Source organism: Schistocerca gregaria, chromosome 6 (genome assembly GCF_023897955.1).
Source record: "Schistocerca gregaria isolate iqSchGreg1 chromosome 6, iqSchGreg1.2, whole genome shotgun sequence".
In the NCBI taxonomy this organism is placed as follows: domain Eukaryota; kingdom Metazoa; phylum Arthropoda; class Insecta; order Orthoptera; family Acrididae; genus Schistocerca; species Schistocerca gregaria.
Window position 1 is genome coordinate 346490098 of NC_064925.1, and position 22190 is coordinate 346512287.

The 22190-nt window shown below is 38.7% G+C and overlaps 1 protein-coding gene across 3 annotated transcripts in view; it reads right to left on the bottom strand.

Moving 5' to 3' along the window:
• LOC126279105 (uncharacterized) overlaps nt 1–22190 on the bottom strand; it is a 183224-nt gene that overhangs the window by 39887 nt on the left and 121147 nt on the right. For 2 of the 3 annotated variants that reach the window (XM_049979584.1, XM_049979586.1), the window contains 2 exons: nt 11961–12186; nt 8939–9190 (listed from right to left, as the gene is read on the bottom strand). In XM_049979584.1, the coding sequence (XP_049835541.1) occupies nt 8939–9190; nt 11961–12186 (478 nt within the window). The remainder of the gene's footprint in view (nt 1–8938; nt 9191–11960; nt 12187–22190) is intronic. The other variant, XM_049979585.1, reaches the window with a different exon arrangement.

The window sequence follows — 22190 nt, forward strand, 5'->3', positions numbered from 1 at the left end:
AACTGGAGTTGTATACTCCACCACATTTCATTGAGTAAGTGATGCTGAAGAGTCTGCAGCTGATGCCACAGCTTCTGTTGTTTTAACTAACTGGCTTGGCAAGTTGTTTTTACCCAGTTCTGGGAATCTGTTAGTTGCTTTACTTTCCCACAAAAACATGTCACTTTGAACTCTGGGTTTTATTGGTCTTGAGCATCTTCTAGGAGCACAATATGTTTCTGGACTTTTGAATATCCTGTTGCTGCAAACTGATCTTCCTACCAGCACCATAAAGTCACAATGGAGGCAGGTACTATCAGGTGCCCCCCAAGTATGGTAATGAGTCTAATATTCTTTTCCTTATATGTAAATAATGTGTATTCTGTTTTACTCTACTGCAAATACCACATGTACACTGATGAGCTCCGGCTACACATAAGTTCAAAACCAACAAACCTGAAGCCAGCTATCGAGAATCTCAATACCTACCTGTGCACCGTATCAAAATGGGCATGAAATATATCATTAAAGCTCAACCCATCCAAAACCCAAGTGGTGCTGGTTGGTCATTCTAGTCTCATTAGCCTGATATATCAGGAAACCCACCATCTTCAATCCTAAATGAGATAAATCTCAACCTCTCTTCCTAAGCAACGAATCTAGTAGTAGTAGTAGTAGTAGTAGTAGTAGTAGTAGTGGTGGTGGTGGTGGTGGTGGTGGTGGTAGTAGTAGATGAAAATCTAAATTGGACTGAGTATCTAACTGCAATGTGCAAGAAGGCATCAGCAACTCTCCACTCCCTACAAAAATATAAAAAGCTCTTCCCTCTTGGGAAAAGAAACTTGCACAAAAACTTCCACTAATGGATTACAGTGATATTATCATGCAAAGCCTTTCTCAGGAATGCTGATGGTGCTCAGAACTGGTTATGAATGCCTGTGTCCGTTATGTTTGTGAATTTCAACTATTTGATCACGTTTCACCACCATATGCACAGCTATCCTGGCTGCATGCAGGGAAGTGCAGTGATTTCCTTACCCTCTGTCTTCTCTATTGTCTTATCAATGAACACTGTCCTTTATCTCTCCTCAACTTTAACACACTTGTCTGAACAACATGGCAGAAACATCCACTCTATTGTTCAGCCACTTGCTCAAAATCCTTCTCAATAGCAGGAACCCTACTCTGGAATAACCTCCCACATTATATTTGAGAACTAAATAACATCTCCAGTTTCAGAAGACAGTTAATGATACATCTGCTAAAGCAACAATAAGGATAAGCACCGTCCCTGTACACACTCATTACCCTTGCATATCCATCTTTACAACCTAATCTTCCTCATTCTCAGTACTCTTAGCTGGTGCAGTCTCCTTAAATTTCCTTTTTGTCAGAACTTGCTATATCAGAAAACATCCATTTTGTACAACTATAAATTCATCTTGTTTCTCCCACTATCATTATTGTTATTATAATCATTACTCTTGGTATTACTATGATACCTATTAACTGCAGCAGCTGCAGAAATATATGTAGTGTCAGTATAAACTTTATTAGTTCATAGTCTGCTCACACTGCCACTCCAGAAATTCAAATCATTTTAATAGTAGTTGTCACATTAAAATTGTTATTTCACAGGTAACTAAAATGTAAAGAAAAGGTACTGTATTTGTGAAACCTTGGTCTGATACAAGAGAGGTCCTGAGGGGCCCAACCAGTTCAGATCAAATAAATACATTAAATTACATGTTTTAGACCCAGAACTAGAATTTTACTGAAGAACATAGAGAGATCAAAATGCCAATATTTATTAAATCTCTGCCTGGAAAATAAAGTTGATGTGTTCGCTATTCCACAAACACACACTAGTGATGAAGACCAACTCAACACAAGGGGTCAAATACCAGGATACAATCTCCTCAGCGCAAATTATATTCCAGCTTATGGGATCACCACATGTGTGTGCAGTATAATAGAGAATGCTTTCTTCATCTCAACAGGAAACTCTTTCATTCTAATCCTGCCTGGTATCCCCTGACCTGGGATTCTGGGCAACTTTTAAAAACTCTAAACCTGAGCAATTCTTTTCTTTCATCCCTCTTCCTTCCCCTTCAATCCTTTTGCAGGAGGAGGAGCCACTGGCTACAAAAGCTTCCAAATTTATTTAACCTTTATATGTGTTTTCTCCTGCCACTGCTTCGTGAGTAGACTTTTTTTATCCATCCAATTATATTATGTCGATAACATCTTGGGATGGATTCCTCCCTTGAGAAATAACTATGGAAGATCTGCGGGTACAGTATTAAGCACAGCAAGAAAGCTAATTCCCTGAGGAGTACTTTCCTGGACAGTCTGAAGTCAGTGAGAAACTGCATGACAATTTTCTCTTAACTGGACAACAAGAAATAGCAGATGAACTGCTGCACAGTCTTGACTCCATGTGTCACCAGAAATAGCTGGACATAGTTGAAAAACTTGACTTCAAAAACTAAAGCAGAAAAGCTTGGTTTCTCTTATGTAACTTGGGAGGCGCAAATTGAACAACATGCAACAACCACCTCATAAAAGTGAGTACAGCTGCTGCACAAATCATCTCAATATCACAATTACCTATTTCCCAACATCACACCACACAAGTGGAGCAGGAACTGAGAACTATGATGACAGAATGTTCAAATCACAGCCCTTATTCTGTCCCATTCATTTCAGATGACATTTCAATGACTTTACAACACATTAAATCAGGTAAAGCTCTAGATTTTGATGTTATACATCCAGAATTTCATCTGCACTGTGGAAAATATGCTACAACATAGCTACTTCAGCTTTACTCCAAAATTTTCCGCACAGGATCCTTTCCACAACTGGAAACAGATCAAAATCACTGATCTCATAAAACTACGCAAACTCAACAACAAACCTCGAAGTTATCATACTATTGCCCTTCTTAGTATGATGTACAAATTACTTGAGATGCTGTTGGAAAGATTCCTATCTTACAGACTGGATTCCAAACACACCATAGCCATGCGGATCAAGTAATTTCTTTGACAAGTTACAAAGAAGCTGGCTTCCAGAAACAGCTAAAGACCTCTGCTGTATTTATTGACTTGCCTGTAGCTTATGATACTGTGTGGAGGCAGGATGTTGTGTATCAGCTGCTCCGTGTAAAACCCTGCAGGAGAATAGCACAACTCTTAACCATATGTTGACTGACGAACCATTTGAAGTAACTGCAGGCAATACCACTAGTGACCAGGAGACCCACAACAATGGACTAGCTCAAAGCTCAGACGAGGCTCCACTACTAGTTAGCTTGTATATTGCAAATATACCAAACACTCACTCGATCCAGGGTGTTTGGTTAGGCTGATGACTGGGTGATAGAAACATAGCACATGTCAGTGAAGATATATTAACAAAGGACTTAAGTACAATGGGACAATACTTTCATAAATGGGGATTGCAACTGATCCCCAACAAAACTGAATCCACTTAATTTCATCAGAGCAATACCCTAGCCAACTGAGAATTGGGCAAATTTTTTGAGAGTAACTGGCAAAAACCACAGAGCATTCAGAAGCCAGAGACCAGAAGGCAAAGTGCAAGCATACAGCAAATATATAAGCACCACTTCCACTACGAGCAGCCAGTGAAGCACGTCATTTCCTGGTACCATCCACAATTTGCACTGGCTCATATGTTCAGCATATGTGTTGTCACATCCTCCTACCTCCTCTGGTGATCGAACTAAATAGTTTCTTGTTAGCCTTGGGGGCATGCCCTGCTGGCTGCTCATAGCATAAGTGGTGCTTATATTTGCTCTTTATATGGCACTTTGCTTTCCAGTCTCTGCCTATTGAATGTGCTGTGGTTTTCAGTTCTTGATACACAGCAGAGTGTAAACTTGAGTTTCCATACTGACTTGTCTGACCACCATGCATGTATGATTGTTTTGAATTAAGTAAGTATGACAGCTTTCTATGAATTATCTCATTTTTCATAACTCCTTGTACGGACTTTATAACTCGCATTCCCCCCTTGTCGTCACCTAATGACATCATAGAATGGAGCTATAATAATCTGAAACCATTTGTGCAGTTCAAGAAATTAATTCCCAATACAAGTGAAACAGATATGTACCACATCAAATCCTTTGTAAGATGACAGGCATAATTATTACAATTACCCACACAACAACTGTTACAATGTTTCTCTTTCTATAGGTTTTCTTTAAATAGCAGGTTCAATTCAAGAAATGACAGTTAACCAGTTTCTTTCATCGCTATGGTATAAAGTGCAGTCTTGTTATTTTCCTTGATGTGCATGTTATCTCTCTCTCTCTCTCTCTCTCTCTCTCTCTCTCTCTCTCTCTCTCTCTCTGTGTGTGTGTGTGTGTGTGTGTGTGTGTGTGTGTGTGTGTGTGTGTGTGTGTGTGTGTTTGTTATACAGCAGACAACAACAACAACAACCACAACCAAAGCCTTGTAGAAGAAAACATTAAATATATAACAGTCCACTGAACAAAACAAATTAGAAATAACCTGTGTCTGTGCCAGCAGCATGAATATGAATGCTATTGTCAGCAATTTAGTGGCATTACAATGTGCACAATTTGGTTTTTCAGATCCCAAATCCCCCCCCCCCATGAACCATGGGCCTTGCCGTTGGTGGGGAGGCTTGCGTGCCTCAGCGATACAGATAGCCGTACCGTAGATGCAACCACAACGGAGGGGTATCTGTTGAGAGGCCAGACAAACGGGTGGTTCCTGAATAGGGGCAGCAGCCTTTTCAGTGGTTGCATGGGCAACAGTCTGGAAGATTGACTGATCTGGCCTTGTAACACTTAACCAAAACGGCCTTGCTGTGTTGGTACTGCGAACGGCTGAAAGCAAGGGGAAACTACAGCCGTAATTTTTCCCGACGGCATGCAGCTTTACTGTATGGTTAAATGATGATGGCATCCTCTTAGGTAAAATAGTCCGGAGGTAAAATAGTCCCCCATTCGGATCACCGGACGCGGACAACCCAAGAGGTTGTCGTTATCAGGAGAAAGAAAACTGGCGTTCTACGGATCGGAGCGTGGAATGTCAGATCCTTTATTGGGCAGGTAGGTTAGAAAATTTAAAAAAAGGAAATGGATAGGTTAAAGTTAGATATAGTGGGAATTAGTGGCAGGAGGAACAAAACTTCTGGCCGAGTGACTACAGGGTTATAAACACAAAATCAAATAGGGGTAATGAAAGAGTAGGTTTAACAATGAATAGGAAAATAGGAATGCAGGTAAGCTACTACAAACAGCATAGTGAATGCATTATTGTGGCAAAGAGAGATACGAAGCCCACGCCTACCACAGTAGTACAAGTTTATATGCCAACTAGCTCTGCAGATGATGAAGAAATTGAAGAAATGTATGATGAAATAAAAGAAATTATTCAGATAGTGAAGGGGGATGAAAATTTAATAGTCATGGGTGACTGGAATTCGTCAGTAGGAAAAGGGAGAGAAGGAAACGTAGTAGGTGAATATGTATTGGGGGTAAGAAACGAAAGAGGAAGCCGCCTGGTAGAATTTTGCACAGAGCACATCTTAATCATAGCTAACACTTGGTTCAAGAATCATAAAAGAAGGTTGTATACATGGAAGAAGCCTGGAGATACTTACAGGTTTCAGATAGATTATATAATGGTAAGACAGAGATTTAGGAACCCGGTTTTAAATTGTAAGACATTTCCAGGGACAGATGTGGACTCTGACCAAAATCTATTGGTCATGAACTATAGATTAAAACTGAAGAAACTGCAAAAAGGTGGGAATTAAAGGATATGGGACCTGGATAAACTGAAAGAACCAGAGGTTGTACAGAGTTTCAGGGAAAGCATAAGGGAACAATTGACAAGAATGGGGGAAAGAAATACAGTAGAAGCAGAAAGGGTAGCTTTGAGGGATGACGTAGTGAAGGCAGCAGAAGATCAAGTACGAAAAAAAACCAGGGCTAGTAGAAATCCTTGGGTAACAGAAGAAATATTGAATTTAAATGATGAAAGGAGAAAATATAAAAATGAAGTAAATGAAGCAGGAAAAAAGGAATACAAACGTCTCAAAAATGAGATCGACAGGAAGTGCAAAATGGCTAAGCAGGGATGGCTAGAGGATAAATGTAAGGATGTAAAGGCTTATCTCACTAGGGGTCAGATAGATACTGCCTACAGGAAAATTAAAGAGACCTTTGGAGAAAAGAGAACCACTTGCATGAATATCAAGAGCTCAGATGGAGAACCAGTTCTAAGCAAAGAAGGGAAAGCAGAAGGTGGGAGGACTATCTAGAGAGTCTATACAAGGGTGATGTACTTGAGGACAATATTTTGGAAATATAAGAGGATGTAGATGAAGATGAAATGGGAAATACGACACTGCGTGAAGAGTTTGATAGAGCACTGAAAGACTTAAGTTGAAACAAGGCCCCAGGAGTGGACAACATCCCATTAGAACTACTGACAGCCTTGGGAAAGCCAGTCCTGACAAAACTCTACCATCTGGTGAGCAAGATGTATGAGACAGGCGAAATACCCTCAGACTTCAAGAAGAATATAATAATTCCAATCCAAAAGAAAGCAGGTGTTGACAGATGTGAGAATTACCGAACTATCACTATAATAAGTCACAGCTGCAAGATACTAACGCGAATTCTCTACAGACAAATGGAAGAACTAGTAGAAGCCAACCTCAAGAAAGATCAGTTTGGATTCCTTAGAAATGTTGGAACACGTGAGGTAATACTGACCCTACGACTTATCTTAGAAGCTAGATTAAGGAAAGGAAAACCTACATTTCTAGCATTTGAAGACTTAGAGAAAGCTTTTGACAATGTTGACTAGAATATTCTCTTTCAAATTCTGAAGGAGGCAGGGGTAAAGTACAGTGAGCGAAAAGCTATTTACAATTTGCACAGAAACCAGATGGCAGTTATCAGAGTCGAGGGACATCAAAGGGAAGCAGTGGTTGGGAAGGGAGTGAGACAGGGTTGTAGCCTCTCCCTGATGTTATTCAATCTCTATATTGTAAAACAGTGAAGGAAACAAAAGAAAAATTCGGATTAGGTATTAAAATCCATGGAGAAGAAATAAAAACTTTGAGGTTCGCCGATGACATTGTAATTCTGTCAGAGACAGCAAAGGACTTGGAAGAGTAGTTGAACGGAATGGACAGTGTCTTGAAAGGAGGGTGTAAACTGAACACCAACAAAAGCAAAACGAGGATAATGGAATGTAGTCGAATTAAGTCGGGTGATGCTGAGGGAATTAGATTAGGAAATGAGACACTTAAAAGTACTAAAGGAGTTTTGCTATTTGGGGAACAAGATAATTGATGATGGTCGAAGTAGAGAGGATATAAAATGTAGATTGGCAATGGCAAGGAAAGCATTTCTGAAGAAGAGAAATTTGTTAACATCGAGTATAGATTTAAGTGTCAGGAAGCCGTTTCTGAAAGTATTCATGTTGAGTGTAGCCATGTATGGAAGTGAAACATGGATGATAAATATTTTGCACAAGAAGAGAATAGAATCTTTCAAAATGTGGTAGGACTGACGAATGCTGAAGATTAGATGGGTAGATCACATAACTAATGAGGAAGAGTTGAATAGGATTGGGGAGAAGAGAAGTTTGTGGCACAACTTGACTAGAAGGGATCGGTTGGTAGGACATGTTCTGAGGCATCAAGGGATCACCAGTTTAGTATTGGAGGGCAGTGTGGAGGGTAAAAATCGTAGAGGGAGACCAAGAGACGAATACACTAAGCAGATTCAGAAGGAGTTGGTACTGGGAGATGAAAAAGCTTGCAAAGGATAGAGTAGCATGGAGAGCTGCATCAAATCAGTCTCAGGACTGAAGACCACAACAACAACAACAACAGATACCAAATCAGAAGATTAAATTTTGTTGGAAGTATGCTTAAAGCAACACAGTGGTTCTTTTACATGCCACATTCTTATATGATCCGGTGTCTCTTGGGAGCTTTGTGTGTGAGCAGTGGAAGAGATTGAACTTACAACCTTACTGACATAGCAATGTGTCCGTAGAGTCCCTGACAGAATGAAAATGTTAGTGTTAAAATGTAAAGATACAGTGATACACAGCAATGTTGTGTTCTAGAAAAATGTAAATACATGCACAAACATTTATTCTCATAGCATAAAATGTAATTCAGTCTTTAGATCATCATTTAAAACTTAATACTGCACTCATAGCTTATTTCAAACTGACTATCTTGCTCAGAATTAAATTAATCTGCTTTGATGTTAATTCAATTACTTGTCATGTGGTATTCCACTGGACTACACTTTTTGCACCAAGTTAACAGTATCAAAAATTAAGTTGGAAATTTTTCCTACAGTGACTGTGTATTTTCATAAGGATAAAGGAATCATTTTCAACTGGTGACATCACATCCTATGACATCTATACAACAAATGATACCGAAAAAGACACTTTTTTTTTTACATGTCTTTAATATGCTGTTGTATGAAACAGCACCGTTTTGTAACATGCAAGTTTAAATAACAAATCCAATATTGCCCCTGCTCCGTTTGCTTCTAAAAGTCAATCATAGCATAGATATGCATTCATTAATAGTGCTCTATCAAAAATAACTATTTACCTTATCTCGTGTAGCTTTTCTGTGAAATATCTTAGTTCATTCTACAATTGTGTTCTGTAATCACCAGCATGATGGGAAATCTTCACAGATATAGAATGAATAAAGGAATAAGTTAATAAAGTGAAAGAGCATTTAGAGACTGCAATTAAATTAATAGTTCTTAAAAAGCTATGGACTACTAATGCTTACTCAAGTTTAAAATAGTAAAAATAATAGGGAAGCAACTAAAAGTCATAAGGATTATTCTACACTTCAAACTTATTGTCAGCTGTTTTCAAGTAACAACAGTTGTTTCACTTACTTTTTATGCAGAACTTTGTTTACTATCATTAGCCCAGTAAACCTATACATTTTCCCAACGGCTCTGCCTTGTATGAAATCTTCCCATTGTTGGGTTTTATGTTGTTCTTTCATAGACGTGTCAAATTTTAAACAGGGTGAATGACCCAACACTACTTCACAATATTCTTTTGCTCTGTCAAACCCAAGAACTGACCAAATGAGATTTGATTTGTGGTCATTATCTGAGTCACCAGTTTTATGAGTCGGGTGCCTGGAAATATAAGCAACAGAGTTAAAGCAGAATAATAGGTTTCGTAGTGAGCAACAATTATCTAATATTGTTGCCATCATCAAAACAGAAGGTAAGATGAAGAGTAATGAACAAAGAATATGAAACAATTGTTAAATTCAAGTATTCAAATCCTAGAGTAGGGAGGGTATGCCATATTTTGGATGCAGAATCACTTCAGATGTACAAGTAACTTCAGGCGTGCCCCATAGAAGTGCGCTGAAACTCTCATACTTCATGTTGTATATCAATAACCTGGCAGAATATTATAATAATAGCCACAGATTTTTTTTGTAGGTGATGCAGTTATTTATAATGAGGTACTACCTGAAAATACCTACACAAATATTCAGTCAGCAAGGCAGCAAAGTAGTCTTATTAAGATTAAGCGACCCAATTTAAATGTTCATAAACGAGAAGTTCTGCACTGCATAAAATGCAAAAAAAAGAAGGAAAAAGTATCCTTTGGGTACAATATCAATAATTCACAACTGGAATCAGTCAACGCATACAATTACTTGATGGGAACAGATTGTGAGGTATGAAATGCAATTATCACATAGGTTCAACCATAGGTAAAGCAAGTGGCTGACTTTCGTTCATCAGTATGTGCCAAGAAAACCCAGTCAGTCTACAGAGATGACTGCTAACGAAACCCTTATAAGTTCCATTCTAAAACACTGCTGAAGTGTGTGAGAGTCACACCAAGCAGGATTAAGGGAGGGTATTGAATGTATACACAGAAAGGCACTACAAAAGGTCACAGGTTTTTTTGCTTCACATGAAAGTGTCACACAAATGCTGAAAAACCTGATCTGGCAGATGCTTGAAAACAGATGCCAATTATCTCACAAAAGCCCACTTATAAAGTACCAAGAATACATACTGAATGAATAATATGTGAATAAACTAAAGACCTCCTACAGGGAGCATGATGACAAGACAAATTACAGCAAGCACATAAGTTTTTAAACAATCATTTTTCCCCTGCTCTACATACAAATTAAACATGGCAAAATTCTAATATGGAGTACAATGTGAAGTATCCTATGCTACTCACTTCACAGTTGTTTTCAAGTTATAGATGCAAATAGATATAAAAAAATAGCATGTGAAAATTCTACAAAAATGTGAAACAGACAGTAATATGCTGTATAAAATGAAATATTTAAGCAATAATCTGAACTTAGGACCATGCACAAATCGGGATTCCAAGCACATATAGAATGCAATGACTATGTTTCACAAAACAGTTAGAATATTAAATTGAGAACATGCTCAGCTATGCATTCATCAAGATTCGCGTGTGTGTACACACACACACACACACACACACACACACACACACACACACACACACACACACACTCGTGTAATTTCTGTACCATAATGTCGTGGTTCACACAATCAAATGCTTTGGACAAGTCACAGAAAATTACTATTGGTGACATTTTACTATTTAAAGACTCTATTATGTGGACAATGAAATTCTATATAGGGGAACAGCATTTCTGAAATACGAACTGTGATTTACTAAGTATCCCATTACTGTTGAGATGGCTAACCACTCTTGAGTACATTAGTTTCTTGAAGATTTTTGAATACGCTGTAACCAAGGATACTGGCCCATAATTATTGACATCTGTGGTGTCCCCCTTTTTGTAGAGCGGCCTGACAATGGCATATTTTAACCTGTCCGGGAAAATACTTTGAGTTAAAAACACATTCCATATGTGACTCAAAACATCAGCTGTAATTGCTCCACGTTGTTTTAATATCTTATTAGAGATGTCATCTACTCCAGCAGAACATTTATTTTTCAAAGATTTAGCAATTTTACTTATTTCACAAGAGGTTGTTAGGTGAAACTTAATCTGACTAATTTTTTTCAAAACAAACTCTTCCATGTACTACCTGGCTTTTTCTTTTGAACTATTCTCACCAATTTTTTCTCGTACACTTAATAAACGATTGTTAAATACATTAGCTACTTTGGTACTGTTGGTTAGGATGGTCTTGTTCTCTTTAATAGTAATACTACCTACCCCCATTGATTACTTTTCCTGTCTCCCTTCTAACAACATTCCATAATGATTTGATTTTATTGCCGGAGTTGTTAATTTCTTCTCTAACATACATACTTCTTGATTTCCTTACAACTTTTCTCAGTGTGTTACAATAATTTTTATAGTGTAAAACTACTTCTGGATTTTTACTAGTTCTTGGTGTCTCATACAATTTCCTTTTGTTTGCTGAAGACACTTTAATACTTGTAGTAATCCAAGGTTTCTTTGAAAAGTGTGTTGTGTTACATTTAGTAATTGTATTTGGGAAACAATGTTCAAAAAGGAATATAAATTTATCAAGAAATATGTTGCTTTTATTATTAGCAATTGGCTCACTATATACATCTCCCCAATTAACATTTCTTAAGCTTTCTCTGCAGTGCTCTATAGGTACGAGGTTGGGCGAGCTCACACTTTTACTTAATGTTTTCCGAAGTGCTACATTCATTAGAATGCTAAGCTTAATATTCAAAAGAATTATTTTTTGTACATTTTCTAAATCCAAATAAGTGAGAAGTAAACTACTAAACACACAGAAAGTTTTTAACAAAACAGATTACAACGATACTACTTAGAACCAGGCACCAGTGTGCCTATGAAAGAGAGAACATGTATGTAGTGAGGCAGAAGTAAAAGAAAACATGAAACATGCAGAAGAACAAATGAAGAAAGTATGTTGTACATACCTGTAACAGAACACACCTACTACAGTGATGCATAGTTCAATGCCACCACCGATCAGGAAGGAGCTACCAGCAAGAGCTTCAGCAATGGTGCCTTTTGAATTGCTACTTGCTCCACCACTGAAATGGCTCTCACATCTGCCATGTTCCTGATCTTCTTCATTGAAAAATATCCTAAAGATGTTTCGTGGCAGACGGAACTGACATAGTTGCTCTTCATTTTGAGTCCCTTCAAAAGTATGACATACAGATTAATACAAAACAAAAACACACACAAGAATAGGTATAGTGCATATGATTTTACCATTACATAATAAAGTAGAACAAAACTTTCCAAAATTTTGGGAGTTGAGGTTTGGCTGAATTTTACAAGAAAATAATAAAAAGACTTTTGTTCTCTTAGGATCAGAAGTTCGCTGCTTCTGAAATTAAAGGTAGCACAGGAGACACACATGACATGATGCACATAATGACATTATATAACTTAGCTCCATATACAGTTTAGAAACATACTAAGGAAATAGTGAGGCTGCTTCATGACAAAACTACTGAAAATTTTGAAGAAAGTTTAAAACATTGACTGGGTGATGTTCACAATGAACCTCATGCTAACTTTAAGTATAACAACTTCTTAATGAGTCTATGTCCATGTTTAAAGTAGGTTAGGTTAGGTTTTCCTAAAAAGATAATTAAATGTAGTACTAGCAAATTATTAAGGAAACCTTGGATCACCACAGCATCAGAGTCTCTGCTGCACAGTGAAAAAAGTATTTTGTACAAAATAACCAGAACAAGTAATGGCCCAGAAATTCTTTCTTACTAGAAACAGTACTGTAATGTTTCAAGAACAGTTGTAAAACACCCAGGAGTATGAAAGTCTTGTCTGAAACTTAATATACCAGATAAACTGATATAGTAACAAAGAGATAGAGGGGCTGGCCAGTACTTACCTCAGCTCAGTACAGCCGATAGAAACACAAAAAACAACCGAAAATTTAAGCTCCTAGCTTTCGGAATAAATGTTCCTTCATCAGGGAGGAGAGAGGGGAAAGAAAGGGAAGAAGGGAAAGTGGATTTAGTTACTCACAACCCAGGTTATGAAGCAACAGGGAAAGGAAAACAGGGAAGGTAGCAAGGATGGAGGCATGGTTGTCAGAGGGAAGCTTCCCTCTGACAACCATGCCTCCATCCTTTAAGTATAACAACTTCTTAATGAGTCTATGTCCATGTTTAAAGTAGTACTAGCAAATTATTAAGGAACATTTATTATGAAGGAACATTTATTCCGAAAGCTAGGAGCTTAAATTTTCGGTTGTTTTTTGTGTTTTTTGTGTTTCTATCGGCTGTACTGAGCTGAGGTAAGTACTGGCCAGCCCCTCTATCTCTTTGTTAGTAATTGTTTCACATCTTTATATGAGATTTTCCATTAATTAGTTAAACTGATATAGTATACTGTTAAATGAGAGAAAGGAAAAGAAGCCATAGAAAATGACATTATTTCTGCTAAAGAGCATGGGAGCACTGTAAAAGATAGTTCATGTGTAGCAGGTATCTTTTTATAATTACTTTTAAAAATAGGAGAGAAAATTGGTGCAAATAGTTCAGAATAGAAAGCAAAACAGTATACCAAAGAAGTGAGGACTTGTAATGAAATAAAAATTTATCTCAAAACTACATCTTAAGGAATATCATCGTGACTCTAAAAAGTAAAAGTTCATACTGGATGAATATCAATTCCTATAAAACATCTTTCTATGGAAAGGGTTACTCCATAGATGTCAATAACTACCGCCATAGTCACTTCTTATGTCAGTTTCTGAAAACAGTCAATGTACTTCAGTTTTTCCAGTAACCTGTGTAGTAATCACAGTTTGGATTTTGAAAGGGACATTCTACTAAATCAGCTATTTATGTATTTACTAGCCACATAATAAAATCTTTGAATGATGAAAGCCACCAATGGGGTCTTCTGTGACTCATCAGAGGCATTTGATCAAATATAATGCTCTGTTCGAGAAGTTAAGTTTGTATAAAATACATATTTCACCACATGCCTGGTTTGGTTCATATTTAAGAAACAGAATGCAGAAAGTTACCCTAGGCTGTTTGAGTAATATAAATATGAGAGAAATTACAATGGGAGTCCCACAGGGTTCAATCACTGGCCCTCTACTGTCCTTGCACATGTTAATGATCTGTCAATTTATTTGAATCAGGAGGCAGAGTTAGTCCTGATGGTAGATGATACAAGCATTTCTTTGAAGCCTAGCAAAGAAGCATCCACAGAGAAAATAGTAAATTATGTTTTTGTTAAAGTTACTAAATAGTTTTGCAGAGATGAGCTAGCTTCAAACTTTGAAATAATGCAGTTCATTCAGTTTTGTACAGTCACAAATATTGCACCTTCTATTAACATTGTGTACCAACAATAAATAATAAACAGGGTAGAAAATTCTAGGTTCTTAGGTGTGATAAAAACTTAAAACTGGAAAAACATTTAGTAGACCTGCTAAAATGTTACATTGGGATACTTCTGCCATAAGAATAATTATCAACTTTGGGGATGTACTTAATAATTAACACGGTTTCCTTATTTTCATTCACTGATGACTTCTGGGATAATTCCACACTTAGCAAAAAGTATTCATTGTCCAAAAGAAAGTACTCAGAATTATGTGTGAATTCGCATATGTACTTCTTCCAAGAGCAGCTGGGAATATGAAACACAGCCTCCAATACATTTATTGACTTATAAAATTTATCAACAATCCAGCTAAGTTAATGAGTAACGAAATATTCACAAGTACAGCATTGAAAAATGATCTGCATTGTCCTTTAATGAATATAACATTGGCACAGAAAGGGTAGTATGCAGCTACAAAAGTCTCTGACAATTTACCAATGGGAATAAAATGTCTGACGGGCAGCAGACGTGTTTTCAAATATAGGTTGAAAATGTTTCTCCTAAACAGCTCTTCTTACACCATAGAGCAACAGAAGCCAATCTCTTCAACCTACCAACTACTATTGCATCTCCCGTTAGTAGCCTGGGGCCATTTCAGTATAGTTCCTTCAAGACTACATTTGGACTTAGCAATCACTGTTTACACAGTAACAAAACACTCAAGAATGTCTGCATCATTACTATCTGTTATAGTGACAAAATCATAGACTGCAAGGAGATAACAAAGTTATTTAGATTCCATTGTATTAGGTTTAGGACTTCAAGCACCATGCATCAAACTGTACAAAAGTCACGTACTCTTAATAAACGTTATCTTAATGTTGCCACATTTTTGTTCTAGTGTCATCATGTCACGCCAGTGTTTAATAAGTAAGCATGCAATCAGCCACTTTTAAACAACTACAGCCATAAAAGCACTTTCCTGTTACCACAGTTGTTTGGGCTGATTTAGCAGTAATGCTACGAATGACACCACCACCCATCAGAACTTCATGAAACTATGGAGGCTGCAGTGAGAATATTCCAAAACGTCCCACTAGAAGTTCTGCATTTTTTTCAATCACAACTGCCGCAAAAAAATGTGTTGCATTATTTACCGAATGCCCCTCTTTTACCTTTAACTGTATATAGATCCCCACTGGGAAATTTTGAACTGTTTATGAGGCGTACGAATTTCTTACTGTCCTATCTGTCGGGCAGTAGCAAGCAGTTAATAGTCTGTGGCAGTTTTACTGAAGAGTTTCTACAGAATTGTGGTAGGAAGAATGATATGGAACACTTTCAATTCTACAATTTGACTTCAGTAATTAATTTTCCAGAATGGGCTGATAAAAACAGTAAGACTCTAATTGATAATATTTTCTTTCATGAACCGGAAAGGAAGAAAATTACTGTACACCCAGTAACAAGTGCTCTCCTCTATTTATGATGCACAGTAAGGTAAAGCAGACAGTGCCTTACAGTATAGTTACTCCTCAGTGGAAACCAGATAGAATAATTAATGACCCTAGGACAAACATTTTTAAGGATGGTCTACAAGAAATCACCTGTGTTGGAATTTGTAAAGAACCAAGTGAAGACAAAATTTAACCTATTCCACAATAAATTCCTATCATTATATGAAAACATGGTTAATTAGAGGGCTTAAAGTATCTTGTGAAAGGAAAAGGGGAATGTATCTGTCAGCAGGAACACGTAAAGATTGTGCAATAGTAGAATATTACAAAAACTGCTCAATATTACTAACAAAAGTTAATAAAAAAAAAAATCAAGGAACATGCACAAGATGTCACATATCATTAATTCTGTCAATGGTCTCAAGTCTATATCGAATGTAGGGAAATGACAGACATGACAAAAGGCTGCAGAACAGGACAACATTACTTCTGTTTTTAATGGAAAATCTATAAATGGCCAGTCACAGGTAGCAGGTATGTTTTACAGTAATTTCTTAAACATAGTAGAAAATATAGGGTCAAGCTATTCAAAAGAAAAATCAAAGCAGGAGGTCGGTAAAGCAACTCACATTAAATTCAATCATATGGCTGCTTCCTCCTTGTGAAATTAAGATAATAATATATTCTCTCAAAAATAAAAGCTCATCTGAATTTGAAATGGTGTTTCTAACAGAGTGCTAAAGACTTGTTCGCATATATAAGCGCTGCCTTTTCTGAAACACACATATGGGGAAAAAATTGCAACATCAAAAAAATAATGTAAAGTAATGAAACACGTTAGATAACAACAGCAGTCAGGGTGCATGGCATAACCATGAAATGCTCCTGCTGTCATACAAAATCACACCCCTGACCATAGCTCCAGGTGTAGGTCCACTGTGTCTAGGCCAAAAACAGGTTGGGTGAAGGCCCTCAATTAGTCTCCTTTTAGCCAACACATGGCCATCATTGGCACCGAGACAGAACCACCTTTCCTTAGAAAACACAACAAACTTCCACCTTGCCCTCCATTAAGCTCTCACTTGACACCACTGGTTTAAGTTTAGTGAAACACACAATACAGGGCATCTGGCTCAGAACTGTCCTAGAAGTAACTGATTTGTAACAATTTCTTGTGTCACTGTGGTGCCAACTGCTGCTCAAATTGCTGTTGTAGATGCAGTACAATATGACAGAGCCATATGCCAAACACAATTGACTTCCCTATAGATAGCGACATATGGCCATTCAGAGCCCAATCTTCATAGGACTATTCATTCTTGTTACCACTGCTGCATGCAATCACATACAGTGACTACATTCCTACCAAGTCTTTCAGCAATATCCCAGAAAGAACACCCAGCTTCTCCTAGTCCTATTACAAGACCTCATTCAGACTCAGTTAGGTGTTGATAATGCAATCTTTGTCTTAAAGGCATTCTTGACTAATATCAACTCACCACGTCCAATCTCACTGGTATCTAAAGCTCACAACTGTTGCAGTGTGCATTTAAAGCAAACCTGATTTGCATTCTCATAGTTGCACTACTTAGCACCACTCTTATGTGACTGGCACTAAATTTGAACAGACATCTTTCAGATGTAGAAACATGCCTCTGGACTTTTGTGTATGTCGCACAACTCCTCCTAGGTGTTGCAGTTTTCTTCTGTCAGTGTATGTAATGCTGCACTAACTGAAGTCATTTATTCAAAGAAGAGAAACTCAAAAATGCCAGTGTTAAACCCCTCTACAAGAAAGGTGATAGGAGAGATGTCAACTACTGACCCATTCTGCTACTGATATCATTTACCAATATTTTTGAGAAAATGATATATTCTAGTATAGTATCTGACCTGAGCAACAATAATATCTTCTGTAAATCACAGTTTGGGATTCAAAAGATTTGCTCAACTGAGGATGCCATTTACAGGTTCGCTCATCAAACTTAACAAGCTATGCTGGTGCCCCAACACTTCAAGAGTCTCTGGGGAGTCCTTGCTCTCGCTGTCACCCCCCCCCCCCCCCCCCACAATTCCTTTTACCTCTTTGTTTGCCCATTGGTTCCCTCCCCCAATCGAACAACCAACCAATCAACCGATACGCAGAAAATTTTAACGGTTTACACTGGTGATTTGAACGCATTAGCACAGGCAGCAGATAGAACTGAGGAAATGAACCCCTCTGTGTGTGTCAACATTAGTTTCACAACAAGGTAACATGCCTGCAGTGACTCTCTCATACCTTCATTCGCAGTTAGCTGAGCTGATTATACAAATTCTTGCATTGCATAATACACACTTTCATTGGTAGTTATGACGCTGATCACCACAAATCCGCATTTGATCACCTGCTATGCAAAATATATGCTGATATCATAAGAAGCTCATCAATGATGCCCGGAGATGTACGCCACCGTGCAACAGGAAGCATGGCACAAAGAGTCCATTTCAGCAGCAGCTACTTCTGGCAATAGTACCAGTTGCCTCTTCATCATGGATGATGACACAAAAATACAATATGTGGTAGAAATGTGGGCAATAGCATTAATATACCCATCAAGACGCATACCACACCACAACTGTGATCATTACTACCTATTCGCCACCTGTGACTACAAGATCAGGACATATGGGTGCTTTACACTGTTACTCAATTTCAGATTATGTTGCAGATTCGAATGGCAGTTCAAGATGGCAGATATGTTGCAGCCCATTATAGGAGCTGATTTCTTACCTTTTGATGGCCTGGTCCCTGATCTATGATATTGGAGAGTGATAGATTCTACCACTAACCTGGATAGCTCAGGAAAGGTACATTGTGTCACCCCAACAACAGTGCACACGATTTTAGGGGATACTCTGTACATACACCTGTTATGGAAGTTTACCGAGGTCACAAACAATTGCAAACCCTAGCACCGGTGAATCACAGCACAGTGCAGGACCACCAGTCTGGGTACATACTAGGCACCTAGTGCCCGACAATTTAAAAGTCATGACACAGGAATTGTGTGTGGTGCCGACACAAGGTATCTGTCAAGCCTCCTGAAGTAATTGGGTAGTCCCGTTACATATGGTGCCAAAGAAGATGGTGCCCATGTGGTGATTACTGCCATCTCAACATGAGGACCATCCTTGATTGGTATCCAGTGCCACACATAGGAGACTTTGTTTGCAGCATACAGAGTAAGAAAATATTCTCTGCTATTGACTTAGTGTGAGCTTACTATCAAATTCCTGTCACATCGGAAGACATACATAAGACAGCTTTAACAATACCCTTTGGTCTTTTTGAGATTATGAAAATGCCTTTGGGACTGTATAATGCAGCACAGACAATACAACACTTAATGGACAAAATCACAATCGATCTGGATTTCTGTTATGTTTCCTTAGATGGCATTTTAATGATGCATGGGTCAGGAGGGGAACATCTACAATATTTAACCAAGATATTTGATTGTTTGCATATGCAAGGCCTAGTTATTAATCCTGCAAAATGTACCTTTGGGGTAACAGAGCTCTAGTTTCTTGCATATGCAACTGAAGCCCATGGCATCCAACCTCCTATAGATAAGGTGAAAGCCACAGTCAAGTATTTCTGTACTGTCACAGTTGGAACCAACCTTGTTTTCTTGGCATTATTAATTTTCATCATCGATTCATATGCAGTCATGAACCAACAACAGCTTCACTGAATGAGCTTCTGAAGGGTACACTAAAGAAAAATAACAGAGTGCAACAGACATGCGAAACAGATACTACTCTCCAAGATGTAGGAACAGCAATAGCAGAGGCTACACAATCAGCTCACCCAACAACACATGCTCCACTTGCACTCATTGTAGAAGCATCAGCTTCCACTATTGGCACTGTATTTCAGCAACAACTAGAACATAGGCACTCACGTTCTTTAGTCACAAGCTGTCACCATCACAGCAGCACTAGGCAACTTACAATCGAGAACTGTATACTGCATGTGCTGCAGCTAGAAAGCACCAGCACTTCTTAAAAGGTCGACACTTTATCATATACAAGCACCATAAACTGCTGGCATACACTTTCAATGTGCAACCAGAGAAAGCATCACCAAGACAGCTTTGACATAAGGACTTTATCAGCCAGTTTATGAGCCATGCACTTTATTGGAGTACCCAGTGGGATTTAAGTTACAACACATGACTGTATCAGCAGCAAGTGTCAGATTGTACTGTGATGTGTCTGGAGAAAAAGTACAACCATTCATACCTCACCAGTTTTTTCACAATCTGGCTTATCTCAGTGTCCGAAGCAAGGTGAAATTGGTAAAACAAAATTTAATCCTGCCAAGAATGGATGCAGACCATAAGACCTTTGTCAGATTCTGCATCGGTTGCCAAAAGAATAAAATCACTCGGAACATTATGGCACCATCAGGCGTGTTTCTACCACCAACTCAGCACTTTGAACATGTGCAGAGTAAAATATCATGAGTCAATCTAATATGGACAATTCAAAGATGGTACACTCCTGTCGGGAGAGGTGGAAAGAAGAACACCACGTGGTGGGAGTCTCCTCAATTGTACGAAGTTTATTAGATGGAAGTAGCACCCCCCCCCCCCCCCTCTGCCAAAAGAAATCCCTCAGCCACACGACCAGCAAGTTCATTACCCAGGATACCTATACAGCCAGGAACCGAAAGGAAATCAACCACCAAGATCGGTAAGAAGATTGTGGATGACAGAGACCAAAGTGTGTCAGGAAAAACACCACTCAATTAGTCGGTACATAACAAAACTTGGGTGAGGGAGGACCGTTTAATAAAAGGGACGGCCTGATAGATGACCATCAAGCCCGGCCATAAACATCCCACACCTGGCAGGGAGGAAATGGTGTTCTGTGCCATGCCAACAGAAGTTATGAAGGCATGTTGCACGTGATCAGCAGATTTAGAGCCATCAGTGGGGGTAGAGAATGTGGGGAAAATGACACAGAGGGAAGAAGGATATTGCGGCAGAGAGAAATGAGACAGAACACAACTGCTAAACCGAGCCGAGGGAAGGTAGTCGATGGATGATGTACCACAGCCGCTAAAAGAATATAACATGAGAGGTGAGCAGGAAAAGATCGGATAGCGATGGCATAACAAACCAGGAGGTGAGACCACCAAACCGAAAGGGGATGGGTTCCAGCATCAATTAGATGACTATTGACAGAACTAGTGCTAAAGGCACCTGTGGCTAAACAGACACCATGATGGTGAACCTGGTCCAAGAGGAGCAGCATAGAAGTGGGAGCTGACCCATAAACTTGACAACTATAGTCAAAATGAGACAAAACTAATTCCTGGGAAAGGCGGAGAAGTGTCGAACAATTCAAGCCCCAAGAGCTGTGGACAAAGAAGCAAAGGACATTTGGGTTTACAAAAACAGCCAGTCTTCAGAAGGTTGATATGGGGTACCCAAGTTCGCTTGTTGTCGTATTGGAGACATAATAAATGGAACTGGGGGACCACATTCAGGTGTTGGGTGGCACTGAATGAGAATGGACTGCAGTACAGCGATAGAAACACATCACCTTTGACTTAAGGGGAGAGAACAAGAGCCGAATGTGAGAGTGTTCACACAGAAGCACATTGGACTGCAACCATGAAGTTGTCGCTCCACAGACACTACCGAGTAAGATCTAGCCCAAATACAGAAATCATCCACATACAGAAATCATCCACATACAGAGCATGATTGACCAACAGTTCAGCAGAGGCCCCAAGTCCATTAATAGTGATGAGAAAAAGGATGACACTTAATACCGAGTTGGCAGTTGATGGTTGAAGTGTTGACACATTATCTGCATATCCAGTAATGCTGGCAACTGATGTGATATATATAGGTATCATATCAACCCGTACCACTTCAATAACAGCCTGAAGATGACACACTGAAGCATTGAAACTGGTTGCAACAAAATAAAATAAAATGATAAAGACGGCTGTAGGTGTTTTATTTTGTCACAACTTAATACGAGGTCTTGAGGAACACCATTCTCTTGGGTCTGCCGAGAGCTGAGAACGGTGCCAACCTGAACTCGAACATCCAGTACGACAGGAACTGGCAAATAAAAATTGGGAGTGGGCATCAAAGACCCCACTCGAGGAGCATAAATAGGCTGTGATGGCATCAAGTTGTGTCTTAGGCCTTATGAAGAAAACTTCGACAAGATGGCGGCACTGAGGAAAGGCTTGCCGAAATGCGGTTTCCAATCAAAGGAGATGATTGATCAGAAACCATCGCCCCCAAAAGCCGCATTGGTAAGGAGATAAAAGGTCCCGAGATTTAAGGATTCAACTGAGCTGAT